At 46.0% G+C, this 24,390-nt stretch overlaps 2 protein-coding genes across 10 annotated transcripts in view; one reads left to right on the top strand and one right to left on the bottom strand.

Annotated features, from left to right (window-relative positions):
- Positions 1-10,873, top strand: part of LOC120417396 (obscurin) — a 76,384-nt gene extending 65,511 nt beyond the window's left edge. For 5 of the 7 annotated variants that reach the window (XM_052710325.1, XM_052710326.1, XM_052710324.1 and 2 more), the window contains 13 exons: positions 340-474; positions 584-1,690; positions 2,279-2,445; positions 2,505-2,619; positions 2,674-3,276; positions 3,338-3,588; positions 3,646-3,857; positions 3,923-4,062; positions 4,125-7,945; positions 8,008-9,439; positions 9,505-9,730; positions 9,789-9,894; positions 9,964-10,873. In XM_052710325.1, coding sequence (XP_052566285.1) covers positions 340-474; positions 584-1,690; positions 2,279-2,445; positions 2,505-2,619; positions 2,674-3,276; positions 3,338-3,588; positions 3,646-3,857; positions 3,923-4,062; positions 4,125-7,945; positions 8,008-9,439; positions 9,505-9,730; positions 9,789-9,894; positions 9,964-10,101 — 8,453 coding nt within the window. In that variant the 3' untranslated portion in view covers positions 10,102-10,873. The remainder of the gene's footprint in view (positions 1-339; positions 475-583; positions 1,691-2,278; positions 2,446-2,504; positions 2,620-2,673; positions 3,277-3,337; positions 3,589-3,645; positions 3,858-3,922; positions 4,063-4,124; positions 7,946-8,007; positions 9,440-9,504; positions 9,731-9,788; positions 9,895-9,963) is intronic. The other 2 variants (XM_052710327.1, XM_052710330.1) reach the window with 1 other exon arrangement.
- The window catches only part of LOC120417397 (protein KIAA0100), a 33,649-nt gene extending 9,321 nt beyond the window's left edge, over positions 1-24,328 (bottom strand). Inside the window, exons 1-7 of one of the 3 annotated variants that reach the window (XM_039579424.2) lie at positions 24,053-24,328; positions 23,798-23,921; positions 16,905-21,196; positions 14,546-16,838; positions 13,972-14,073; positions 13,827-13,841; positions 12,908-13,515 (exon numbers count right to left, since the gene is read on the bottom strand). In XM_039579424.2, coding sequence (XP_039435358.1) covers positions 13,465-13,515; positions 13,827-13,841; positions 13,972-14,073; positions 14,546-16,838; positions 16,905-21,196; positions 23,798-23,921; positions 24,053-24,111 — 6,936 coding nt within the window. In that variant the 5' untranslated portion in view covers positions 24,112-24,328 and the 3' untranslated portion in view covers positions 12,908-13,464. Of the gene's footprint in view, positions 1-12,907; positions 13,516-13,826; positions 13,842-13,971; positions 14,074-14,545; positions 16,839-16,904; positions 21,197-23,797; positions 23,922-24,052 lie in introns of those variants that run through there. The other 2 variants (XM_039579425.2, XM_039579426.2) reach the window with 2 other exon arrangements.
- Positions 24,329-24,390: the final 62 nt, after the last annotated feature.

Here is a 24,390-nt window from a genome sequence, read left to right as displayed (position 1 = left end):
CCTTTTAGTGAAGATTTTTCACCTCAAGTACTCCACCAAGTTGTTTTGATGCAAGTCTTTCGAGCTCGTGTACATAAAATCCCATTGTTTTTTTAGTGTTAAGTCAATGACCCATTGTTATTAATACTTGTTTATACACATGCCAACACCTATTCATCGCCATCAACACACACCCACACCTGCCAAACACCCGGTCCCGTATCGACGTGATCTCCACGTCGTTTGTGATGTTACGCGCCCTTGTCTGTACTTGTTGCATACACCTGAACTACACAAAACCAAAACAAATCCCGCAAATCATGCTCTGTGCTGCTTCGGTACACTCTCTACCGGGAATAGAAGCCCTTGTAGCGAGCCCCGATGAGAACGCCGAAACGCACCACATGATCAGCGAATGCACCAAAATTGGCCAGAACGGAGAGACCATCATGATCTCGGTGCACACCGAAGAGAGTCACGCAGGGATAGTAACAGGTAACATGTTCGTTGATTGACCCTATCCTTGAATCCCAAATCCCAAAAAAACGCACATTTTCAAGCACCTACCAAAACACACACGCACAAACACATACACTCTTCCCAGGTACCGAAGAGTCCCACTCGATCCACCAGATGCGCGCGACGACGATTATATTTGAAGAAGACAGCGGCTCACCACTGGAAGTGCCCCAGCGGATCATCTTCCCCAACAGACCGCACGCTTCGGCGTTGCACGTGGAGGAGATCGACAGCATAACGTTCAAATCTCCAGAGGAGAAGGCTCAATATCACAGCCTAACCGTGAACGAATCCGCCGGAACGCGTCTCGTCATAGAAGAGCTCGAATCGGACAACGAAGCCGCTTCGGGAGGTGGACGATACTCGCGAGGAGTGTCCATTACGTCGGCTTCGGATGACGAGCTGCTGTCGCGACAGTCCAGCCGACCGGGAATGGAAGAGTTCACTGAGCAGGCGAAGCAAGCCGAAGAATCCCAAGGTTTGACCAGAGAAGATGCCGATCTGAACGATTCGGAGAAGAGCAAGAGGGTTCGCTTTGAAGAAGACTTGGCCGAGAGCGCTAAGAAAGCTCGTCTGCTCGAGAAGCAAGAATCTGAAGGCGGCAATGTAGAAGTCGATGAAAGATGTCTTAAAGTGAACACAAATGAAGCCACTTCTCAAGCTGGTAAGCTTCTTTCAAAAGAATCCATTGAGGAAGCTGAAGGTCAGAAAGGTAAAGCAGTCGATGAGAGCGAAGCAGAAAAAGCACAAAAGAAACAAGCGTTGCTCAAGGGAACAGTCGACGAAGAAGCAGCTGAAGAAGCGAAACCTATCGTTTCTGAAGACACTGAAAAAGCAAAGAAAGGCAAACGCCTCCAACAAGAAGAAGCAGTGGAAAATACTCAACCTTCGGTTAAAGCACAAGAAACACAGGAGGACAGCAAGTCTAAGAAAGCCTTGAAGAGCGAAGAATCCGTCGAAGTCGAAGCGGATGCGTCTAAAAAGCAGAAGCTGACCGAAGAGACAGCTAGCAAAAAGAAAGCTCTGTTGAAAGGAGAATCCGTTGACGAAACCACCGAGAAAGCGAAAAAACTCGAGCAGACAGAGGATAAGCCCAAGAAAGCTTCATTGCAAGGGGACATAACTGAAGTGGATGCTGACAAGTCTCAGAAGCCACAAGAATCCGATGCAAACCGCGCAACTCGCCCTGAAGGTAGTATTTGAAACATCTAACTCTCACCTCTACCACTGTTGAACACTTACACCAAACATTCACACTTTCCATGCATAGTACAACACACTTTGAGTGTTTCGATTGGCCGCATGCTACCTCGAAATTTGTACACTCGCACACAAGTGACTAACGCTTACCGCGCCGGTTTCAGCTCAGCTAACCGTACTGGTCCTCCTATGTCTCGCTTCCTGTCCGCATCTACCGTGGTAAAAGAGGCGATTGGCGGTAAGTTCTTTGGGCAACAATTCGAAACTTTACTTCATGTACCAAACCAAACTGTAACAACGGCAGTTCAATGCTTCGGTGGCTGCTTAGTGCCTGTAGATACTGCGCTGCTGCCGCTGAAGAAGCTGCTGAAAAGCAGAACCAGAAGTCGTGAAATTAGTCAGGCTTATCTATTTTTCTACCGCACCTGTCGTAGTGGATAGCAACCACTTACCTTCTTCCGAATGAGTTCAAACAAATCTATGTAAATAGTGTCTCTAAACACTTGTAAATATGTTTCCAAACTAACAAGCCTCAGACGTGCCCATCAACGTGAACTAATCCGTGAACTTGTACCTCTAGCGTCCCCGGAGATTCTGAAGACCGACATCGCCGACGTTACTACGTTCGACTCGCTCCCACTGTCGTGGACCGTCGAAGCCGATGGCATCCCGCGCCCTGCCGTCATCTGGTACCACAACGGAGAGGAGGTCAAGGCCAGCGACCGCATCCGATTCACTGACTCGGGAGTAAGTTGATCAGTTGTCTCATTCTAGATGATGCGATTACTAACCGTCACTCTTTACAGACTACCTACAAGATCGAGAACCGCGACGTGAAGGAAGCCGACGCTGGAGAATGGAAGGCCGTTGTCAAGAACCGTATCGGCGAGAAGACGCTGCCGTGCAACTTGACTGTTATTCGTAAGATTCTCAAACTCTGATAATGAATCCATCTAACGCAATCTCACTCTACAGCTTGCAAGGAGTACCGCCGTCCCAAGTTGAGCAAGGGTCTGGAGGACATCTCCGTGCACAAGAACGAACCGATCACGCTGAGTGTCACGCTTACGGCCGATCCAGAGCCGGAAATCAGCTGGATCCAGAACGGTACCGAGGTGCAAGCCGACAACTTCATCCAGATGAAGACGGAGATCCAGGAGCTCGAGTACAACCTCAAGCAGATCACGTACACGCTGTACATTGCCGAAGGTCGTCACTACGACACCGGTAACTACACCTTCCGTGCCAAGAACAAGTACGACATCAACGAGTCCAACTGCCGGCTGGATGTGCTGCTGAAGCCAGAGATCGAGAACTTGTCGGACATCACCGTGGAACCGTTCACACAGGGTGTGTTCCAGGTGCTGATCAAGGCGAACCCCAAGCCGAAGGTTACCTGGACCAAGGACGGTATCAATCTGTGCAACGTCGACAACTGCGACGTTATTGCCGACGTCGAGAAGGAAATCTACACCCTTCTGGTGGAGTCCTGCGCGATGGCCGAACATGGAACTTATACTTTGACGGCTACGAACAACTTTGGCGAAACCGTTGCAACGGCTAAGCTGAACGTGCACAGTATGTGTTACCTTGACTTTGATCTTTCGACTAATAAAACTAACTAACTAAACTTCCATAGCCACGAAGCCAACGTTCACCAAGGAACCGGACAGCTTGAACGTCCACGATTGGGCCGATGTGTACAACAAGGTTGAAGTTCGCGGTGTTCCACGTCCTGCCATTCAGTGGCTCCGCAACGGAACGCCACTTGATTTGGAGGAAATCGATCCGGAATCGAACGAACCCAAGGTCAAGGTCGTGACTACTGGTGACTCTGAGGTGACCAGTGAGTTGTTCATCACCCACTTTGGGCCTGAGCTGCAAGGAAACGTGAGTATGCACTGGCGTGCTACTAAGACGCATGGTTCAAATTTAATCTCTTTACAGTACTCTTGCTTGGCATCGAGCATCGGTGGTGAAACCGAGGCCAAGTTCATGATTTTGGTCAAGAACGAACAGCCCGTGTTTGGCAAGGGACTGGACAGATCTATGGATCTGGAGGAAGACGATCGCTTGGAGCTGTCCTGCATTGTTGATGGTAGCCCACTGCCGAAGATGACCTGGTACAAGGATGGCAACGAAGTTATCGCTGATGATCAGTAAGCACCTTGAATTGTTCGTTTTTCTTTTTATACGGTAAACTTATTTACTCTAACACATTCAGCGTTAAGATTACCCACGGTCACGACGGACGTTGCCGTCTGGTCATCGATAAGGTTGAACCCGGAGACAGTGGTTGCTACAAGCTGGTTCTGTCGAACAAGAGCGGCGATGTTTCCACGCAGAGTTCTGTTGCGATCACACGTAAGTTACCTAAGCAAATCATAATCGAGTACACCCATTAACCAATGATTGCTTCCCGACAGCCAAGCAAAGATATCCGGTGTTCATCCGTCCGCTCCAGGACCACAAGATTGTCGTTGGAGATAAACTGCACATGGAAGCTGAAATCGCTGGCTACCCGATGCCGGAAGTTAGGTGGTTCAAGGATGGCATTCCAATCCACCAAACGCGTGCGATCAACTTCATCAACGAGCCCAACGGACTGGTTGGTTTCATCATCGATCGCGTCACGCCCGAGGACGCCGGTATCTATACCTGCGAGGTGAAGAACTCGGTCGGTTCGGCGACGTCCGCATCGATCACGGAAATTCTGCCAAAGGCCAAGAAGCCTCAGTTCATCAACGAACTGCAGACCATCAGCATTGTCGAGGGCTATCCGATCAAGATGAACGTCAAGGTTGTTGGCTATCCAATGCCAGCCATCAATTGGCTTCACAACGGAACTCAAATCACTGGCGATCGTTGCAAGATCACAGAGGAGAGTGAGGGAAGCTCTTGGCTGTCCATCGACAAGGCGGTCGGAACCGATGGTGGCGAGTACTCGGTTGTTGCTTCCAACGAGAATGGAGATACCATGTGCGCTGCTACCGTGACTGTTCTTCCAGTCACTGACACCTCGATTGGAGAAGAGCCACCAACCTTCCTGGGAGGTATTCGGGACATTATCGCCGATGAGGGCAAGGAGCTTACGTTCAGTGCTCGCTTCGCTAGTAACCCAGCACCCGAAGTCATCTGGACCAAGGACGGAGAGCCGCTGCAACCTACTGGACGCGTTACTGTCACTTGTGACGGTAAGAGTGTTGGCTTAACTATTGCTCCGGCTGAGACATCCGACTCTGGTGAATACGCTTGCTTGATGGCTAACCCATTGGGCGAAACTGAGACCAAGGCCTCGGCCACTGTTCGTAAGGTGTTCCAGAAGCCGAACTTCGTGTACCGCTTCCCGGATCTTCAACAGCTGCCAGGATTGGAAGCCAAGTTCCCGGCTAAGCTGGTCGGTGTGCCACGTCCAACTGTACAGTGGTACAAGAACGAAACTCCGATTTCTGCCAACGATCGTTACAAGATGAAGTACGAGGGAGAACATTGCTGCCTGTACATCAAGGAATGTAACGAGTCCGACACGGGATTGTACTCGTGCATCGCTACCAACCGCGAAGGAAGCAGCACTATCGAAGCCAAGCTGGATGTCGTGTCGCAACTGACCAAGGGTGATGAGCCGCTGCCAGCGTACTTCATGAAGAAACCAGTCGATATGACAGTTCTTGAAAACATGAAGGCCAAGTTTACTGCTTGTGTCGATGGATTCCCACTGCCAACTGTGGAATGGATCCGTGACGGACATCGTCTGGTTCCAAGTGAAAAGTACCGCATCGAAGCTGACATCAACGGTCTTTCTCGGTTGATCATCGACGACGTTCAGGAGGAGGATCTTGGACGTTACACATGCAAGATTTTCAACAACCTTGCTGAAGTGTTGGCGCATGTAAATCTGCGTTTCGAAACTCTGGACGCCCATCCACGCCGTCGTTACGGAAAGGGCAAGGGCAAGGACTACCTGCATAGCACGCCTTACCCGCTCATGGACCGACCGATCATCTCGAAATTGTCCGATCGTCGTTTGACTCTGTCATGGAAGCCATCGATGACGACCGTTCCGCGCTATCCAATCACGTACCAAATGGAAATGATGGAGCTTCCCGACGGAGACTGGTATACCTATCAATCTGGACTGCGCAGTTGCTCGTGTGAAGTGCGCAACCTCGAACCGTTCCGTGAATACAAGTTCCGCATCCGCGTCGAAAACAAGTATGGCGTTAGTGAACCAAGTCCCTATGTCCAGACGTATAGACAGAAGCTGGAGCCAGATGCGCCAGTGTTCTATCCATACCTTGGACCGGGACGTGATTACCGCCCCGACGTTTCTCCGCTCTATCCCCACAACTTCGACGTAGAGCGTCCTTCGCACAAGGATCAACGTACCGGCATTACGCCAGAGTTCCTGCGCCAAGAGTTCCCCGTTCAGTTCGGCACCAAGAACCACAACGTTAGCCTGTTCTGGTTTGTGTATGGTTATCCGAAGCCAACAATGACCTACTACTTCAACGATCAGAAGATCGAAGCCGGAGGTCGTTATTGCTTTAGCTACACCAGAAACGGCCAGGCTACGCTATTCATCAACCGCATGTCTGAGCGTGACGTTGGCGTCTACGAGGCCGTCGCCAGCAACGAGTACGGCTCTGTGAAGCAACGTGTCTGCCTTGAACTCGGAGAGTATCCACGATTCCTGCAACGCCCGGAGGAAGTGTTCATCATGGGTCGTCGCTCGGGACGTATTGAGGCGAAGATCGCAGGAGTTCCGTTCCCGGATGTAAAATGGTTCAAGGACTGGCAGCCCATCACAGAATCTACTCGCGTCAAGATGATTTTCTACGAGCCAGACACCTGGGTTCTGCTAATCACCGATGCCATCAAGAAGGACGAAGGCCTGTATTCGTTGAGCGCTTACAACGCTATCGGATCGATCAGCTCGTCGGTTATGGTGCACGTTGAAGATAACGAGGAAGACTACGTGTACAACGCTCATCACAGAACTCCGTACGTTCGTGCTCGCAACAAGGTGTGCGAAGACTTTTACGACATTGGAGATGAGATTGGTAGAGGTACTCAGGGTATCACTTACCACGCTGTGGATCGTTCCAACGGACGTAACTTTGCGGCTAAGATCATGCACGGTAGTCCGGACCTGAGACCGTTTATGTTCAACGAGGTGGATATCATGAACATCTTGAACCATCGTAAGTTGATCCGCCTGCACGACGCCTTCGATATCAACAGGTCGTTGACATTGATCTTGGAGCTTGCCTCTGGCGGTGAGTTGGTGCGTGACAATCTGCTTGTTCACGATTACTACACTGAGCGTCAGATCGCTATTTATGTGTACCAGATTCTGTTGGGTCTGGAGCATATGCACACCCGAGGAATTGGTCACATGGGATTGACCATCAAGGATCTGCTGATTGCCCACCCGGGTAGCGATAACCTGAAGATCTGCGACTTTGGATTGTCTCGCCGCATTGAAGACGATAAGCTTTACACGCTGGACTACGGTATGCCTGAGTTTGTTGCTCCAGAGGTTATCAACCGCCGTGGAGTTGGCTTGGGTCAGGACATGTGGAGTATCGGTATCATTACGTACATTCTTTTGGGAGGTGTAAGCCCGTTCCTGGGTCGCAACGATCGTGAAACGCTCACCAAGGTACGCGATGGAAAGTGGACCTTTGTTGGCACCGTTTGGGAGTTTATCTCTACCGAGGCACGTGACTTCATCACCAGGCTGCTGGTTTATGAGGACGATCACCGTATGACCATCAAGGAAGCTCTGAATCACTCGTGGTTCGATGTCATCTACAAGAGAACCTTCGAGGAGTATCAGATTGGTACGGATCGTCTGCGCCGCTATTACTACCATTACCGCGACTGGTACACGAATGCCTCGTGCCGCACATGGTACCGCCGACGCCCGTTGATGAGCTGCTTCGACCATCCGTCCAAGATGGTCTATCCGTCTGGTATCATCTTTACTCCGGAGGGCACTCCACCACCGGTCGGCGTGGAGGACACCCCGCACAAGCGCAGGAAGTGGGACGAATACGTCTCCAAGGACAACCATCCCGACTACGAGACGGCTTCGTTCAAGTCCGAGAGCCACTACCAGCAGGGACCGGACACGTACCTGCTGCAGCTGCGTGACACCACCTTCCCGTGCCGTCTTCGTGAGTACATGAAGATCGCCAAGCACCGGTCGCCCAGCCTGCTCAGCGAGAGCAACTACGATCAGAGCGTAAGTAACGGAGAGGGTTGTTTTAGGTTAGAAAGGTACAAATTTTTGGTTTTATTTAACAGCTGCCGATCATTCGCGAGCGTCGTCGTTTCACTGACGTCATGGACGAGGAAATTGATGACGAGCGTAGAAGCCGCATCAGCCGTTACGGTACCGACGATAGCATTACCATCAGTCGCCGTCTCCGTACCGAGGTTGGAACCAGGTTGGGATCGTACGCTGAGGCCGAAGCCATGATCGAGGTCAAGCGTGAAGGTCATGCACCGTTCTTCCGCGAGAAGCCACAGACCATTTCGATTCGCGAAGGAGAACCGAACCAGATCATCTGCTACGCGGTCGGTGATCCGAAGCCATCGGTAACGTGGTTCCGCAACGACATGGTCATCACCGACAATAACCGTATCAAGGTGCTGGATGACGTTGATGGTCGCTCGGTGATTCAGTTCCATCCGGCGACGTTCAACGACTGTGGTATCTACAAGGCAGTTGCCAGCAACCGAATTGCCAAGACGGTTGCTCGGTGCCGAGTCGTGATTGCCATCATTCCGGATGCACCAGATAGTCCGGACGCAGTGGCGGTTAGTGATACGGAAGTGTTGCTACGTTGGAAGCAGCCGAGAAGCGACGGTAACTCGCCGGTTATTTGCTACAGCTTGGAGATTAGACAGCACGGAAGGCAAGACTGGATTGATGTTGCGAGCAACATTGACCACGAGTTCTATCTGGTGCACAGTCTGCAACCAACCACCGGTTACCAGTTCCGTTTGGCCGCTTATAACCGAATTGGTTGGAGTGACCGTGGTATCCCTACGAAGGCGGTGCACACGTTGGAAGTGGGAGCGCCAAAGATCCAAATTACCCGCGCCATGAAGCAGCTGCAACAGTTGACCGAATCCGGTCAACAGGTTGGTCCCGAGGAACGCGGTGGTCGTTTGGACTACAGCTACGAGAAGACTCCGCTCAAGTGGAGCATCGAAGGCAATTACAACGAAAAGTTCAGCTTCATGTCGGAAATCTCGCGCGGTCGTTACTCGATCGTCGTGAAGGGCTTGGAAAAGGCCACCGACAAGATCGTTGTCGCGAAGATCTTCGAGCTGGGTGACGAACGCGTCGCCGAAGCTGCTGAGAGTGAGTTCGACATGCTGCGCACGTTGAGACACGAACGTATCGCTAGTCTGCTGGCGGCGTTCAAGCCGAAGAACACCTCGATCGCTGCCCTCGTTATGGAGAAGCTGCAGGGTGCCGACGTGCTGACGTACCTCAGCAGTCGCTCCGAGTATTCCGAGCAGGTCGTTGCCACGATCATCGGCCAGGTTTTGGACGGTCTGCAGTATCTGCACTGGCGCGGAATTTGCCACCTGGATCTGCAGCCGGACAACATCGTCATGTCGTCGGTGCGACAGGTCCAGATCAAGCTGGTTGACTTTGGAGCGGCCCAGCAGGTCACCAAGTTGGGTGCAAAGGTGCCCAATCTTGGATGGTTGGACTTTACTTGTGAGTTTCATGGTGTCATACAGTGACTGAACATGGGGTAACGACGATTCTTTTTCTTTCACCAGCTCCCGAAGTGCTCAACAGTGAGGCTGCCTACCCGCAGACCGACATCTGGACCGTTGGTTGCTTGGCGTACCTGTTCCTGTCCGCCAACAGTCCGTTCCACGGCGGAGACGAGGCCGAAACGCGTGCCAACATCAGCTTCGTGCGTTATCGCTTCGAGTATCTGTTCAAGGAGGTCACGCAGGAGTCGACCCGCTTCCTGATGCTGATCTTCAAGCGAGCCCCAACGTAAGTAACGTCTGCACTGCGTGGTTGTTTGAAATGCTGACTTGTTTTTCTATTGTAGCAAACGTCCATCGGTGGAGGAGTGCTTCGAGCACAGATGGCTTGTCCATACCGACTTCATGACGAAGAAACGCGAGCGTGCGATCTTCCCGGGAAGTCGTCTGAAGGTAAGGAGGATATCTTTGCTTCGTTCGAAAGTTACGTATAATTTACATGCCGCCATGGTTTTGTTTCAGGAATTCTCCGAATATTACCACTCGATGAAAACGAACGAGGCCACCAAGTCGGAGACCATCTCCAACCTCGGTGGTCAATCCCCACGCCAGTTGCTGCGATCCAACAGCATCCAGGAGGAGCTGTTGACCACCTTCTAGAAGCCTTCCTTAATCTCTACCACTACCATCTTATCATAACACACTACTTTAAAATGATACTTTCGTCTCTCTTGAACCCTTCAACTATTTATTTACCCATTTATTTATTTATTTATCATGTATAGCACGTAGTTCACGTAGCGCCCCCGAAAAAGGCAGCTAACATTCAAACTAAGTTTTGTACATACTCAAATCTTTGTTTCCTGAACAGCAACTTGATTTTTATTTATAAACCTTTAGGCATAATCATTAGGGAAACGCATAATAGTAAACCACGAGAACTCTTTATATATTTGTATATGTGATAATCCGGGTCGGAACAATTTTTTATATGAATTTTTAACCGAAACTATAACCACAAATACGTTACACATCCCTGAAGAAACGACTCGGACCCATATATCGTGTTGCTCTCGTTGGTGTTTTTTTTTAATATCGAGAAGTGTAAAAATGTGCTAGTTTAGCAAAAAAAAAAAAACCAAAGAAGGACAGCAATAGAAGATAAGAACAGAAAGGATGGCGACCGCCAAACAAGAGAACTGTGTAATTTTAAGCGATAGCAAAAATAATAAATTTGGAGATGATTAGGTTACTTTGCTGGCGAAATGTTCGTGTAGAAAAAAAAACTATTCTTAATAAATCGAATAACCAGATTGATTTATCTTATTTCGTAGCAACGGCAAACTTTGGAAGCTTTAAAATTGTAGAACGTTATTCTTTTCTGTTTTTATCAATATTCTTTTGAATTTCAATAAACAGTTGTGCATAAATAGTTCGTATTGTATTTATTTACATCACAAATGATATAACACCGACCAACATTTTTTTTGCGCAGGCTTATCTCTAGGGGAAGCATGAACTTTGGGGTCATGTTTCCGAATAGTTTTTCTCCAAAGTTTGTATGGAAAATTAGTGCGGTTCGGTTCTCCTACATGCAATTTGTAGATTTTATGCAAGTGCGACAAACCACCCTTATAATCCATACAAGCTTTGGAGAAAATCATAAAGGAGCCATTACACTGCCTTTTGTTTGCGAGTTTGGCAAACTGTCAAACACGAAAAAGTGCGAGTTTGTTTGTTTGTTTGCGTTAGTGTAATGGCTCCTTAAGATTTCATTTTATATTTTAACTATTATTCAACTACACCCAAAACCGGCAGCAATCGTCCAAGAGAATGATAAAATAGAATTTACGGACACAGAGAATAGAGCTCGAGATAACCGAGAGAATTATGCTCTCGAGCTCATTTCCAAAAAAAAAAAAAAAAAAAAGAATCGAAAAGTGATGTCTTCTGGGATCGAATCAGAGACCTTTAACAGACTTACTCAATGACGACTTAACTGCCTCGGCCACTACTGCTTATTGACTCAAAAATGCTTAGGGCATCTGTAGCGCTGGGATGCAAATCAAATTTGCAACCGGCTTATAAATACCGATTTCAAGGCAATTTTTTTTTAAATTTAAATTTCAAAAAAAAAATAAAAAAGTAAATTAAAAAAATTTAATACATTTTTTAAATTAAAATTATAGTTTTTTTTTCAAAACATTAAAATTTTATCAAAAAAAAAACAAATTATTTGCTCTACAGCATTGCCTTGGCGTTCTCGATTGCGAGATTCCTTCTTGAAACTAGGTGTTCGAAGGCTTGATTGTTGAGGCAATTGCAAACCTCTTTAACTTAACTTTCATCCACCCCGGGATTCGAACTGACGACCTTTGGATTGTGAGTCCAACTGCCTACCAGCGACTCCACCGAGACAGGACCCAGGGAGACGACTCCTGCACCTGGACTGAGCTAACGACCTAACCTTTTTTTTAGGTTAGTCCGGGTCCAACATTTACTTCCCTTCCGACGGAAGGCGTGATCAGACAAATCTCGTCTCGAAAAATGCCACCGGGACCGTCTGGGATCTAACCCAGGCCGACTGGGTGAGAGGCAATCACGCTTACCCTTACACCACGGTCCCGTAAATTTTATCACAATTTTTTTAATTTAAAAAAAATTATCACATTTTTTTAATTTTTCTGATTTTTAATTTTTTTTTCCGTGCTGGATTTGATTTTTCGAATTTTCCGTGCAAAAATCCATTTGATGCGGTAGCAAAGTGAAATCCCGAAGAACTGAGAGCAAATTTGGTACCGCGTTGGGTTGACGTCGAGTGCAAATTTGATTTGCTTCGATGTTTGCCACCAGCGCTGGAGATGCACTGAGAAATCCATGAGTCAGAATTATCCAAAAATGACATGGGACAATCATGCGTAGAACGGCAGTATATTATGAATGAATGTTAATATAAATTGATATTTCAAATTCTAGGTTGCTTTTAATAACCACTGTCTTTCCTGCACATTTCAGTCGAAAGACATTGAATAATTCAAATAAAAAAAATAATAAAAATCAAAAATTCAAAAAATATAGAAAAATAAAATAAAATTACAAAATTATAAAAGATTTAAAAAAGAAATTAAGAGTTTAAAAATATAAATAAATAAAAAAAGAAACATTACGCACTAAGGTTATTTGAAATATTCACATTTTAATGTTTGTTTAGTTGTGTTTATTACATTTTTTCATGAGGTTAAGTAAATAAATAGTTAAGGAGCTATTACAATACGGCAAAAAAAAACACAAACAAACTCACTCTTTTACGTGTTTCACAGTTTGCGAGCCATTTTCTACGCCGTTTTTCGATCGATGCTCGTTTTGAATTTTGTCAAAATTATTTCCGTTTTTTTTAGTATTTTTGTAATGATAGGCAAAACATGATTAAAATGGATTTTCGATATGTTATAGATTTTTTAAAAACGGGTTTGAATTTGTAATACGTTTTATCAGTATATTAAAGTTTTTGGTCTATGGTTTGAAACAACTTATTCCATCTAAAACAACAGAAATATTTACTGTAAAGATTGCCTTTTTGAGGGCTACTGTTAAGAGTTGATAATTTGAGGAAAATTGATTTACGTCACAAACAAAATAAATACTTTCAATTTTCACAGTGTAGGGATGTGATAACTCAACTATAACTTCCTGGAACTACCCCTAAATAGACACCCAAAGCTGACATAATTTTCGAGCACTAGTTTGACTAAACCACGTAATTTATGGATGCTCCACTCCACCTTTAAAGCCCTCTAATAGTTTAAATATACTCTGCACTAGAAATCTACCTTGAACCATACCGCGGTCACTCGTGATGTGTATTTGTTTTGCAGTTGGCGGGTGCGTTGTAATTGCACCCTTTAAATATGTTTCTCTCGTTGGGACTAGCTCTGTGATATTTATTGCTCTGGTTTTGCTGAGGTTTTCATGGGACCCAAAGTTGTCGAATTTGATGGAAAAGAGTGGGCAGCTTCGTTCTTTTTAAGATTTGGAAAACTTGAACACACCCTTGCGCAAGCTTTTGTTCTCGGGCTAAAAAAAATTAAGACAGTTTAGAATCGAAGAAATTAGTTGATGACAGTCATTGAACGAATATTAACGATTAAAGCTAATTGAACAAATAAAAAAAATCGACAACTATTTGTCCAGAACTTTGATAAATTATTTTTTCTTTATGGAACAAGTGTTTTTAAAAAATGCAAAAGCTTTTAAACGGTGTAAAATAGTTTGAATTTTGTGTGGCAAATGTGAGTCATAATTGGTATTTTGTAATTTTGTGTGTTTCCAACTTAAAACACAGCGAAAGCATCTAAAAAATGTCAAACCCCGGACGGGTGCGATACCTTGTTGCGAGCTCTCTATTTTCGCGAGCAATATGCCATCGGTTGGAAATAGATTGCGATAGCGGGGGGGATTCATTTCCAATTACGGGTAGAAGATAGGTTAAAAGTAAGAATGGTGACTAAACGCGCCAGACTTGGTACTCACCGCATGCCTGTTCCCGAACAGCATCTTCGCTTTGTCTTCTTCCTGAGGAGACGGTTGCTCGTCGACTAGCACCTTTTTCAGCTTCAGCTTTTGCTTGATGGCCTGAAATTCGAAATCAACACGTTACAGTTTTGAATTCTTAACAAGTTAAGGAGCTATTACACTACGGCAAACAAAAAACAAATAAACTCGCACTTTATCGTGTTTACCAGTTTGCCAAACTCGCAAACAAAGCGAAATGTATGCAGGCTGACGTTTGTACAAACAAATACACTCAACCCCCGGTGGTTGGTCACTTTTTCGTTTGACACTTTTTTAGTTTGTACCCCGTTGGTTGGTCAAGGTCAAACTAAAAAGTGACGAACTGTCACTTTTTACACGGCGCTCACGCACACTATCAAAACAAACGTTTGATAGTGTGAGTGAACTCCGTGTAAAAAGGGTGTCAAACTAAAAAGTGACCCCGTTCGTTTGACAACAGTTGGTGGCAAACAAACAAAGCAGGCAAACTGTCAAAAAATGCGAGTTTGTTTGTTTGTGGTAGTGTAATGGCTCCTTTATTTTGGCATTTTACCTGAGACAACAGCACCCGCCGGCTGTCGGACTTCATCGCCAGCAGCAGATCCAGCCAGGTCCAAGTCACGTTGTGGTACTCGAGCGTCGGAATCAGCAGCGACAGGTCGGTGATGTCCTCGATGTTCTTCTCCTTGTTGCCCTTGTAGCTGACGCGCACCGGCACCTCCGGGATTTTGATGTAGATGAACAGTTTGTTCTTTTCGGCGCGTTCTTTCATCTTTTCCACGTCGTCCTGGATCTTGACGTAGAAGTTGCTGTCCTTGGAGCTTTTCTTGCCCTTGGAGGAGGGAGCGCTCTTCTTGGAGGACGATTTGGTGGCCAGCGAGGAGGCCGAGCTGGAGCTGGCCCCGTCCTCGAGTTCGTCGTTCCCCTCCGTTTCGGACGCGTCGCGATCGGGGAAGCAGAACTTGAGCATTGTGTTGTAGAACTTTTTCGAGATCGCGATCGTGATCGGGACCACGTTGATCTCGAAGTGTTCCTTGACGCTGATGCCACCGACGGGAGGCTTCTCGCGACAGAATACCCGCAGGACGCGCTTGTGGTCGACCGGCATGTCGCGTTGGATTTCCGTTGGGCAGAGTACTTCTTTGTAGTTGTCGCGAGGTATTAGATTGTTGATCCGGATGTATCCTAGTTCGAGCAGGTGATCGACGGAGTCGTCACTCTTGGAGTTTTTGGTGTACAAAAAGTTGCTCAGGATAAGATCTGCAATGCCGATCTGACCATCCGCTTCGGTCAGCCTCCACTGGGCATGTTTGAAGCAGATTTCGTTAGCACGCACGATCGTCAGAGGTTTGTCCTTCCGGATGGTGGCTAGGCGATTCGAAGCAGACAGCTGAGTTTCGTTGTAGCAAGAGAGCATCATGTCCAGCTCGTCACTCTTGTTCGTCAGCATTTCCTTGTACTCGCGGATAATTTTGTGGACTTCATCATACTCGAGCCGCAACTCATCGTTGTCACCTTCTTCCAATCGAGCTTTCGTGATGAAATGCATGTCCTTTTCCAAGCAACGAATCCGCGACATTAAGCTTCTGATCTCCGTCTGGACGTGCTGAATGGGCCGTTTCTGATCCTCAATGCTGTACAGTTGCAGTTGGAATCGCATCCTCGCCAGTCTCTCTGAAGCTTCCTTCCTTTGTGGTTCCACGTACAAGAGTAAGTTGTTCACAATGTCCAAGATCATGGCGTACTGCAGTGAGTTGGTGCACACGTCCAGATCGTGGTGCATCAACGTGAAGGCGTCTACCGGTTCGTCCTGATTCTCCCAGGGACTCAAGCTCTCCTCCACCGGTGGAGGCGGAACTTCGCTGATAGTTCCCGGATCAATACTGGTATCGCCATAGCTCACATAGAAGAACTCACACTTACAGCGCGAAACGATCCGCTGCAGCTGAATCGGTGACTTCCCTCCGGGATAACTCTCCCCGGTGCCACCCACCGTCTCCGATACAACACCGCCAACGCTCTGTCCGCTCCCCACCAGATGTGGCAAGTCCGGAAACTCGTTTATCACAGTCGCTTCCCTATCGCGCTCCTGAATGTTGTCCACCGTCAGCCACATGATTTCAGCCATTTCCCGCGTGTCCCCGTCCTCCGCACTGACCGTCGCGTAGTACTGCATGCACTCCAGCGATCCCACCCAGGTCGTCTTCGAAACGATCGTGTGATCCCGCCAAACAGGTCGATGCACCCGCTGCAGAATCTCCGCCTTGGCTGCACTCAATATCACATACCCCGAAGTTTCACAACCCTTCAGCAGCACCTGAGAGTTCACCAACGAAATGAACCAATTGTAGTGCAACACGTCCCCATCCTGGCAAGCCTGCAGTCCCTTCAACTGCTGCTGCCTCGTCTGCGCCGACAAGTCGTCACTAAACACCACCGACTTGTGATCCGCCTCCGAAATCAACTGCTGCAGCATCACAAGCCCATCCGAAGTCTCCTGCCTCTTGCTGATGTGACCCTGACTGCCCCGTCCTCCCGCTCCACCCTCCGAGTGATGCTGCGCCGTTCCCTTGTCCTGACTGTTCCGGGACGACTTCAGCGGCGTATTGTTGCCCTCCTTGCGGAAACTCTGCAGCGATTCCGTCGACAGGTTGTTCTTCAACCGTTGACTCTTCATGAACGAATCGAACAACGCGAACGCCACGTCCCGGTTGTCCTTGGTCCACGCGCCCTTCAGGTCGTACACGACCAGCTTGTGCGTGGGCGTGTCCTTTTCGCGCTCGTTCCCATTTGCCAGAAGTGCCTCCCGGCCGTACGACACGCGGGCCACACTCAGGAAGTAGTAGCTGGAAAGAAGATACAATAGATTTAAACTTCGTACCTACGAAAACATTCAACACCAACAAACTCACCGACAAATGTCCCCGTTCGAGTTGGAGATGCTCTCCGAGCTCCCGTCCGTCCGATCGCTCACCGTCGTCGTGCGCAGCCAAATCTCCGCATCGTTCAGCTCGCAGTTCATGTACATGATGGCCCAATCGGCGCGCGGTCGGTGAATCAACCCGTCGTCGATCGGCGAAAGCGTCAGCGTGTGCTCCGAGCTGAGCGTAATCCGGCCTCCGTTCAGCTGGAAGCCCCGATTTAGCGCGTGCGACATCCAGTAGTAAATCTGGAACTTGTGCAGACTCATCTGCAGGTTCGCCTTGCGGTAGTGCCGACTCAGTTGCTTCTTGCGCGGTCGGACGTTGTTGAACACGGGCCCGCGACGCGTTGGCCGAGTCACGCCGGACAGGATCAGCTTGAGGCTCTCGAACCAGCGGAGTGTGCTGCCGTACAGGACCAGGTTTGGCACGTCCACATCGGTTTGCTTGATCTCGAACGAGACCCAGATGTTGAGGTTTTGCGAGCGGAACGCCCGGAAGGAGTCGTGCACCTGGTTGCTGGAGTATTCCGGGAGTTTGTCCGGGGCGCAGGGGATTACGGCGTGATGGTCGTTGGGGTTTGCCAGGCAGATCCAGTTTAGTTTGAAGGTTAGCCGGAGGTTCGGGAGATGGAGGAGCCGACAATCGTCGTACCGGGAAGCAGTTCGTACGAACACGTTCAGGTCTCCTTTGAACATAATCTTGGCGTTGGTGTAGACGATGCCACAGTTGTTCCAGGTCAGTTCCATTTCTTCCGTGGTGTTGTACGGATCGAGCGAGGCATGCAGCAGGATTGTGAACTGCTTCGCTATGATCGTAAGTCGACCATGCATCAACAATCGCATCTTGTCCCAGAAGGGTAGCGGAGGACTGGGATCTCTGGACGGAGCGGAGATCTTTTCCATCATCAGATTGCACTGAGCCATGACCGGTTCCCAGCAGGGACCAAACGCGTACGCCAAGTAATCCAACTCCCAGTCAAAGTCATGGTAGAACTTGATCGAGGTCATACTCCGCTGGATCGTGTGCGTCCCAAAGGGATCTCCAATTTCAATATCCACATCCCGCTTAGCCCGTCTCGGTGGTGCCATCTCCGCACCGGCCAAATGTCCAAACAGGTGCATCGCCTTCACGTGGAACATCGGCTGTGGATAATCCCTGAGCATAAACTTCCACTCGCTACAGCTCACATTCACCGCTCGACACCACAGCGTCACAAACTCAATCCCTTCCTCCGGCCAAGGACTCTCCCCGTCAATCTCCCGTATCATGTTGACGGCATTTTCCGTCCCGTGAACGGACGGATCGGCCATCGCCATAATCTCCAGATCGGTCATGATCCAAGCGATCAGTCGCGTCCGAGGTGGACCCGTTTCGGCCAGCTTCTTCGACCGTTGAATGTAAATCTCCGAGTTTTTCTTGATCAAGTTCGCGTTCAACTCGTCCAGTTTCCCACCTGGCAAGATCAGCCGTTCCGCGCAAAGCTGCGCAATTTTCTGATCAAACAACTCCTTCCGCTTCACAGATTCGTTGTACTCGTCCAACAGCAGAACATAGTTGTCGCGAAGTTTCACCTCAAACGGATCGTCACTCATCTCCATCAGGAACTCTTTGATCTGGATAAACATGTCACTCGGCAGTGGCGAATCCTGCGTGAATGACTTCTTTTTGTATCCATGAATCAGCTTCAACCACTTGTAGATCGACACAAACTCGTTCACGATCGCACCGTAAAAGTCGTGATCGTACGGAAAGATGATCCTCACCACCCCGATCGAGGTAGCCCAAACTTTGTTGCTCGCCTGCCGGAAATTCTCGTAGTGCTTCCTCTCCGCCCTCAGCACGTCCATCTCCGCCAGCTGGTGACTGTCCACGTCCTTGAAGGTAAAAATGTGCTGATCGTCAATCTTGATGAAGATGTTCTCGAACGAAATAACCCATCGCTCCTTCCGGCTAATGTACAGATTCTCGCTGAAGATCTGCATCGAGTGGCGATCGCTGATCTTGATCGCAAACTCCGCACTTCCTTCGGCGTACACGTCGATGACCCACGATCGGCGATCACTTCCCGACGAAACCTTGGGAGCTTCCGGCAGCTCAAGTGGGGGTTGTGCCATCTCCTTTCGCTTAAGCGCCTCCTTGAGTTCCTTGATCTCTCCAAACAGCGTGACCACGTGCATGTGCAGGTTCGCGTTCCACATCGCGCCGGTGTCCTCCAGGAAGTGGATGGCCAGCTTGGGGTGCCTCGGATGTTGGGTAAACTCCACCCGAATTACCTTGAAGTTGGCAAACATGTTCTGCAGCTCAGCGGAGGCAAACTCCGAGCCGGAAATGTTCTTAAAGTCTAGCACCTCCATGTGGAACTGATCCAGCTTGATCACGTTGATGGTGGGCGTCTTGGCCAGGGACAGTTCGTTCAAGTTGGCCAGCACGCACGTTTCGTACTTGTTGAAGAAGAATGCCGTCACGTCCGTGACCTTGGCGTTGATCAACAGCCCGGGCTTTGGTCGTTTCGATGGAGAACAGTTCTCCATGTCCGGCGGATCTTCCATGTCTTCCGAAGGTAGCTGGATTGACTTCCGCCTAGCGAATTCCGACGATCGGTACTGCTCCAGACATTGCTTCGCCTGCACGAGGTACATCGCCAAACCGGGACTAAACTCCGTCCGGAAGGTGTGTATCGTGAAATCCAACTTGGTCGCATCGCCATAGCTGCTCAGCTTGATCAAACTTACCCCGACGTAAAACGGGCTTCCACGGATGTGGCTCTTCTTCAAACTCTGACCAAAGTCTTTGTGGGAAATGCTGCCGTTCAGGGACCACCACAGCGACTCGATCATCAACTCCGCACTCCAGTGGCGTTTCTCGAGGACCAAATTCAACAGCCGATTCTCGTACACGCTGCTCCGAGTGTCAGCGAATTGGTCCAGCAAAAGTTTCGTGTGATTGCAACAGATCGAGGACACTTCCTGCGGTCCAAATTTGAACACCGAAGTAACGTTCCACAACTCGGCACATCCGGTGATGACCACTCGCTTTAGAAACTCTTCCAACGCGCCACCGCTTTTAACCCCGCTCGCGCTAGCCGCCGTGGCCAGCTTCAAACTCTTCGGATTCATCTGCCGTGCCATGCGCTCACTTTGGAAGAAGTTTTTACTGATCCACCCGTAAATCTCCTTGTGGTGGTAGATCATCCGGAACGACTTGAGCTTCGAGTAAACGTTAACCAGGTTCTTCTCGAGCTTGGCATCGACGCTAAACTGCTCCAAAAACAGCAGCTTCTCCTGCATGGTGTCAATCTCCAGCTGCTGCAGCTGCGTCCCAACGTAAAACATCGGCAGTCGAAATTCGTCGGAAATGTTCCGATTGCTAAACTTACCGGAGATCGTGAACGTCTGCAGTGTCACCGAAAAGTCGTTCGAACTGTTCTCGCGCACCGCCGATACGGTTGTGTTCTCGATTTTAATCGCGAAATTCTTCGGAATAATCGGAGCAATCCTGAGGTACGCTTCGCTTCCATCTCCACCATCCCCGTCCACACTGGGAACCTGCTCCAAACTCACACTATTCTGGCGTAAAAACATCTGATGGCGTCGCTTCTGACTCTGGGCATCCTTGATAAACTCGTACAAACCCCCGTGCAGCACCATCTTCGTGTTGGTCATCGCCATCTGGAGCTTCTCCAGCGAGATCGGCCCATGTGCCACCAACACGCTATCCAGGGCAATCCCGAAGCTCAGCTCCCCCAAACACGGTTGACACTTTTCCGCCGACTTCTTCCCCATCGTCGAAGCCGGACAGTGTCGCAAGATCTTCGCCTGCGCATCGCAAAGTGCCGCCGAAACCAGCATCGTCTTCGTGCTGTGCATAATGCTGCCGTCCAGGTGCAGTTCCTTGGCGGTCGCGTGCAGCAACCAGCCCGGATCGTGGTCATTGTTCAGCAGCGCAATCGAAACGTTATTTATGTGCACCGCCATGAACTGCGCAAACTTCAGAATCATCGGGTGGACCTTCTTCTCGCGAAAGTCCAGAATCCGACGGCCGGTCGCAGCGGACGAGTCCGAACCGCCGCCGGCTGGCGTGCCTGGGGCCGTTCCCGGCCCCGTCCCGAACGGGCCGCTACCACCGAAGGCATTTTGGTTTTGCGAGGCTGTCGGAGAGGGTGGCTGCTGCTGACGGCGGTTGATGTCCTTGTTCACCCGAATGTCGCGGATGTTGATCGACAGCAGCTTGGTGACCTCGGAGTTGAAGAAACTGCTCCGGATGCAGATTTCGTCAATTTGCTGAAAGGAGCGGGAGAAAGCTGCTGTAATAATTTATAACAAATCTTTGAAAAAAAATCCCAATTTTCAAAATTCTAAAATTCTAAAATTCTGAAATACTGAAATTCTAAAATTCTAAAATTCTAAAATTCTAAAATTCTAAAATTCTAAAATTCTAAAATTCTGAAATACTGAAATTCTAAAATTCTAAAATTCTAAAATTCTAAAATTCTAAAATTCTGAAATACTGAAATTCTAAAATTCTAAAATTCTAAAATTCTAAAATTCTAAAATTCTAAAATTCTAAAATTCTAAAATTCTAAAATTCTAAAATTCTAAAATTCTAAAATTCTAAAATTCTAAAATTCTAAAATTCTAAAATTCTAAAATTCTAAAATTCTAAAATTCTAAAATTCTAAAATTCTAAAATTCTAAAATTCTAAAATTCTAAAATTCTAAAATTCTAAAATTCTAAAATTCTAAAATTCTAAAATTCTAAAATTCTAAAATTCTAAAATTCTAAAATTCTAAAATTCTAAAATTCTAAAATTCTAAAATTCTAAAATTCTAAAATTCTAAAATTCTAAAATTCTAAAATTCTAAAATTCTAAAATTCTAAAATTCTAAAATTCTAAAATTCTAAAATTCTAAAATTCTAAAATTCTAAAATTCTAAAATTCTAAAATTCTAAAATTCTAAAATTCTAAAATTCTAAAATTCTAAAATTCTAAAATTCTAAAATTCTAAAATTCTAAAATTCTAAAATTCTAAAATTCTAAAATTCTAAAATTCTAAAATTCTAAAATTCTAAAATTCTAAAATTCTAAAATTCTGAAAAAATCCAAAAATTCTAAAATTCTAAAATTCTAAAATTCTAAAATTCTAAAATTCTAAAATTCTAAAATTCTAAAATTCTAAAATTCTAAAATTCTAAAATTCTAAAATTCTAAAATTCTAAAATTCTAAAATTCTAAAATTCTAAAATTCTGAAATACTTAAATACTGAAATTCTAAAATTCTAAAATTCTAAAATTCAAAAATTCAAAAATTCTAAAATTCTAAAATTTTAAAATTTTAAAATTCTAAAATTCTAAAATTCTAAAATTCTAAAATTCTAAAATTCTAAAATTCTAAAATTCTAAAATTCTAAAATTCTAAAATTATAAAATTCTAAAATTCTAAAATTCTAAAATTCTAAAATTCTAAAATTCTAAAATTCTAAAATTCTAAAATTCTAAAATTCTAAAATTCTAAAACTCTAAAATTCTAAAAATCTAAAACTCTAAAATTCTAAAACTCTAAAATTTTCAACTACCGAATGCGATAAATAAATTTAAGTGTGAAAACTTAAAAATAAAAAAAAAATGTTCAGAAATTAAAAAAAATCAAACATTTTAAAATTTAAAAACCCAAAGATTCAAAAAATTTAAAAATTCAAAATTTTTAAAATTCAACAATTCAAAATATTATAAATTCTAAAATTTGAAAATCTAAAGATCAAAAATAATTAAAATTCTAAAATTTTAAAACTTCAAAAAAATGATAATCAAAAATTAAAACAAAATTTAAATTTTAACAATTTAAAAATTTAGGAATCCAAAATATTCTAAAATATTTATATTCAAAAATTAAAAAATTCAATAATTTAGAAATTTAAGAATTCAAAATTCCAAACATTTCTGAAATCTATTAAATTGGAAAAAATCGAAAAATCAAAAATTTGAAATTTTTAAAATTGGAAAATACAATTGGGTGAGTCATGGAATAATTATTTTAATGGAAAAAATGTTGTGAAATCCAAATGCAATCCTAGTTTTGGTGTTTTATTATTTATTTTTTTTCGGAAAATTGAGTCGTTGGAAATATTTCTTCAAGTAGTGCTATTTTTTGGCCGTTATTACGGATAAAATCACCCTAATCGCCAAACAGAAAAAAATAGTTTAATTATTTAGGATTTAGGCCATGCTAAATTTGAGCCAAATCGGAGCACTTTTGATCTGGCTCCTGTTGGTTTGACGTGGAATCAGAACTTTGACGTTCAATTTTAAGCTGGAATTAAGGTAAAAACAGCCCGTAGCCATAGACTGACTAGTTAGTTTGTCAGTCTATGATTTGGCTACCTATCAAAAGTTTGGCAAAATAATATGTTTATAAAGTGATAAGCAGCAAAAAGGATGAAAATTGGACCAAATGCCTAACTTTCCAAGGATTGGAGCGTTTGCGTTATCTAGCTGAATACACTTGTAAGAAATAGAATTCTGAGTAAATTTGAATGAAAGATAAGGTGTGTATTCTTATCTTCTAATTACTTTTGTAATGAGTTTATTAAATTGACTCAATGCATCACAACAAACAACTAAAAAAATCATGAGGAGGTATATCCAAAATACAAGATAAGATATAAACCAGACAGACCATGAGTCACAAAATCATGGCTCTGCTGGAAGGGAAGCAAAACTCTAATCCATTAAAAAGGTCAACCTTACGATTGAATTCTAAATTTAGCCCAATAACATTGGTTGGAAGCCACCACAAGCTCCACATTCGTCGTCACATTCCATTATATAATTCCGAAGCGGAATCTCCAGCCGCGGTAGAACCAATAAAACCGTCCAAACTTACCACCGAGAAGCCACTCTTGCAGATGTTAACATCCCGCAGGGAAAACGGTAAACCAATCCGACCGAAGCGAATTTTGATGTTGAACTTGCGCTTCAAGACGTAGCCGATGCATTGCGGGAGAAACCTGCAAAAAAGACGACACCACCGAAAAGGTGGGGGGTGAAATTTATTAGAAACCATTAATTGCAGCAAAAAATAATGAGTCTTCTTCGGGAAGGTGGGGCCCCCAGCGGTAGTCCCAACTCGCTCACTCACCAGGTAATTCCCAAATAAATCAGCACGATGATGACCAGGAACCAGAATAACGTTATCATGATGCCGGGCGCATACTTTCCGCGAGTTTTCCGACGCGCGACGCAAAATCCAGACGATTAATTCAGAGCGGGGAGGAAAAGAGGAAAATTATTTTCACCAACAGACCGCGGTGACGACGATGGAAAAGTGATAAAAAAATAACAACACATCAGCAGCGATCCGCGAGTTTTGACAGTTGCGACTGTTTTGACAAACAGATGTTTTGGTTGGACGCGCGCTGTGAAGCGATGTGTGAAGCGGGCTGTGAAGAAAACGCCGGTTGGGCAAATTCCGTGACG

Source organism: Culex pipiens, chromosome 3 (assembly GCF_016801865.2).
Source record: "Culex pipiens pallens isolate TS chromosome 3, TS_CPP_V2, whole genome shotgun sequence".
Taxonomy (NCBI): domain Eukaryota; kingdom Metazoa; phylum Arthropoda; class Insecta; order Diptera; family Culicidae; genus Culex; species Culex pipiens.
Note: the sequence above shows the minus strand (reverse complement) of the source record. Positions and strands in the feature narration are given on the sequence as shown.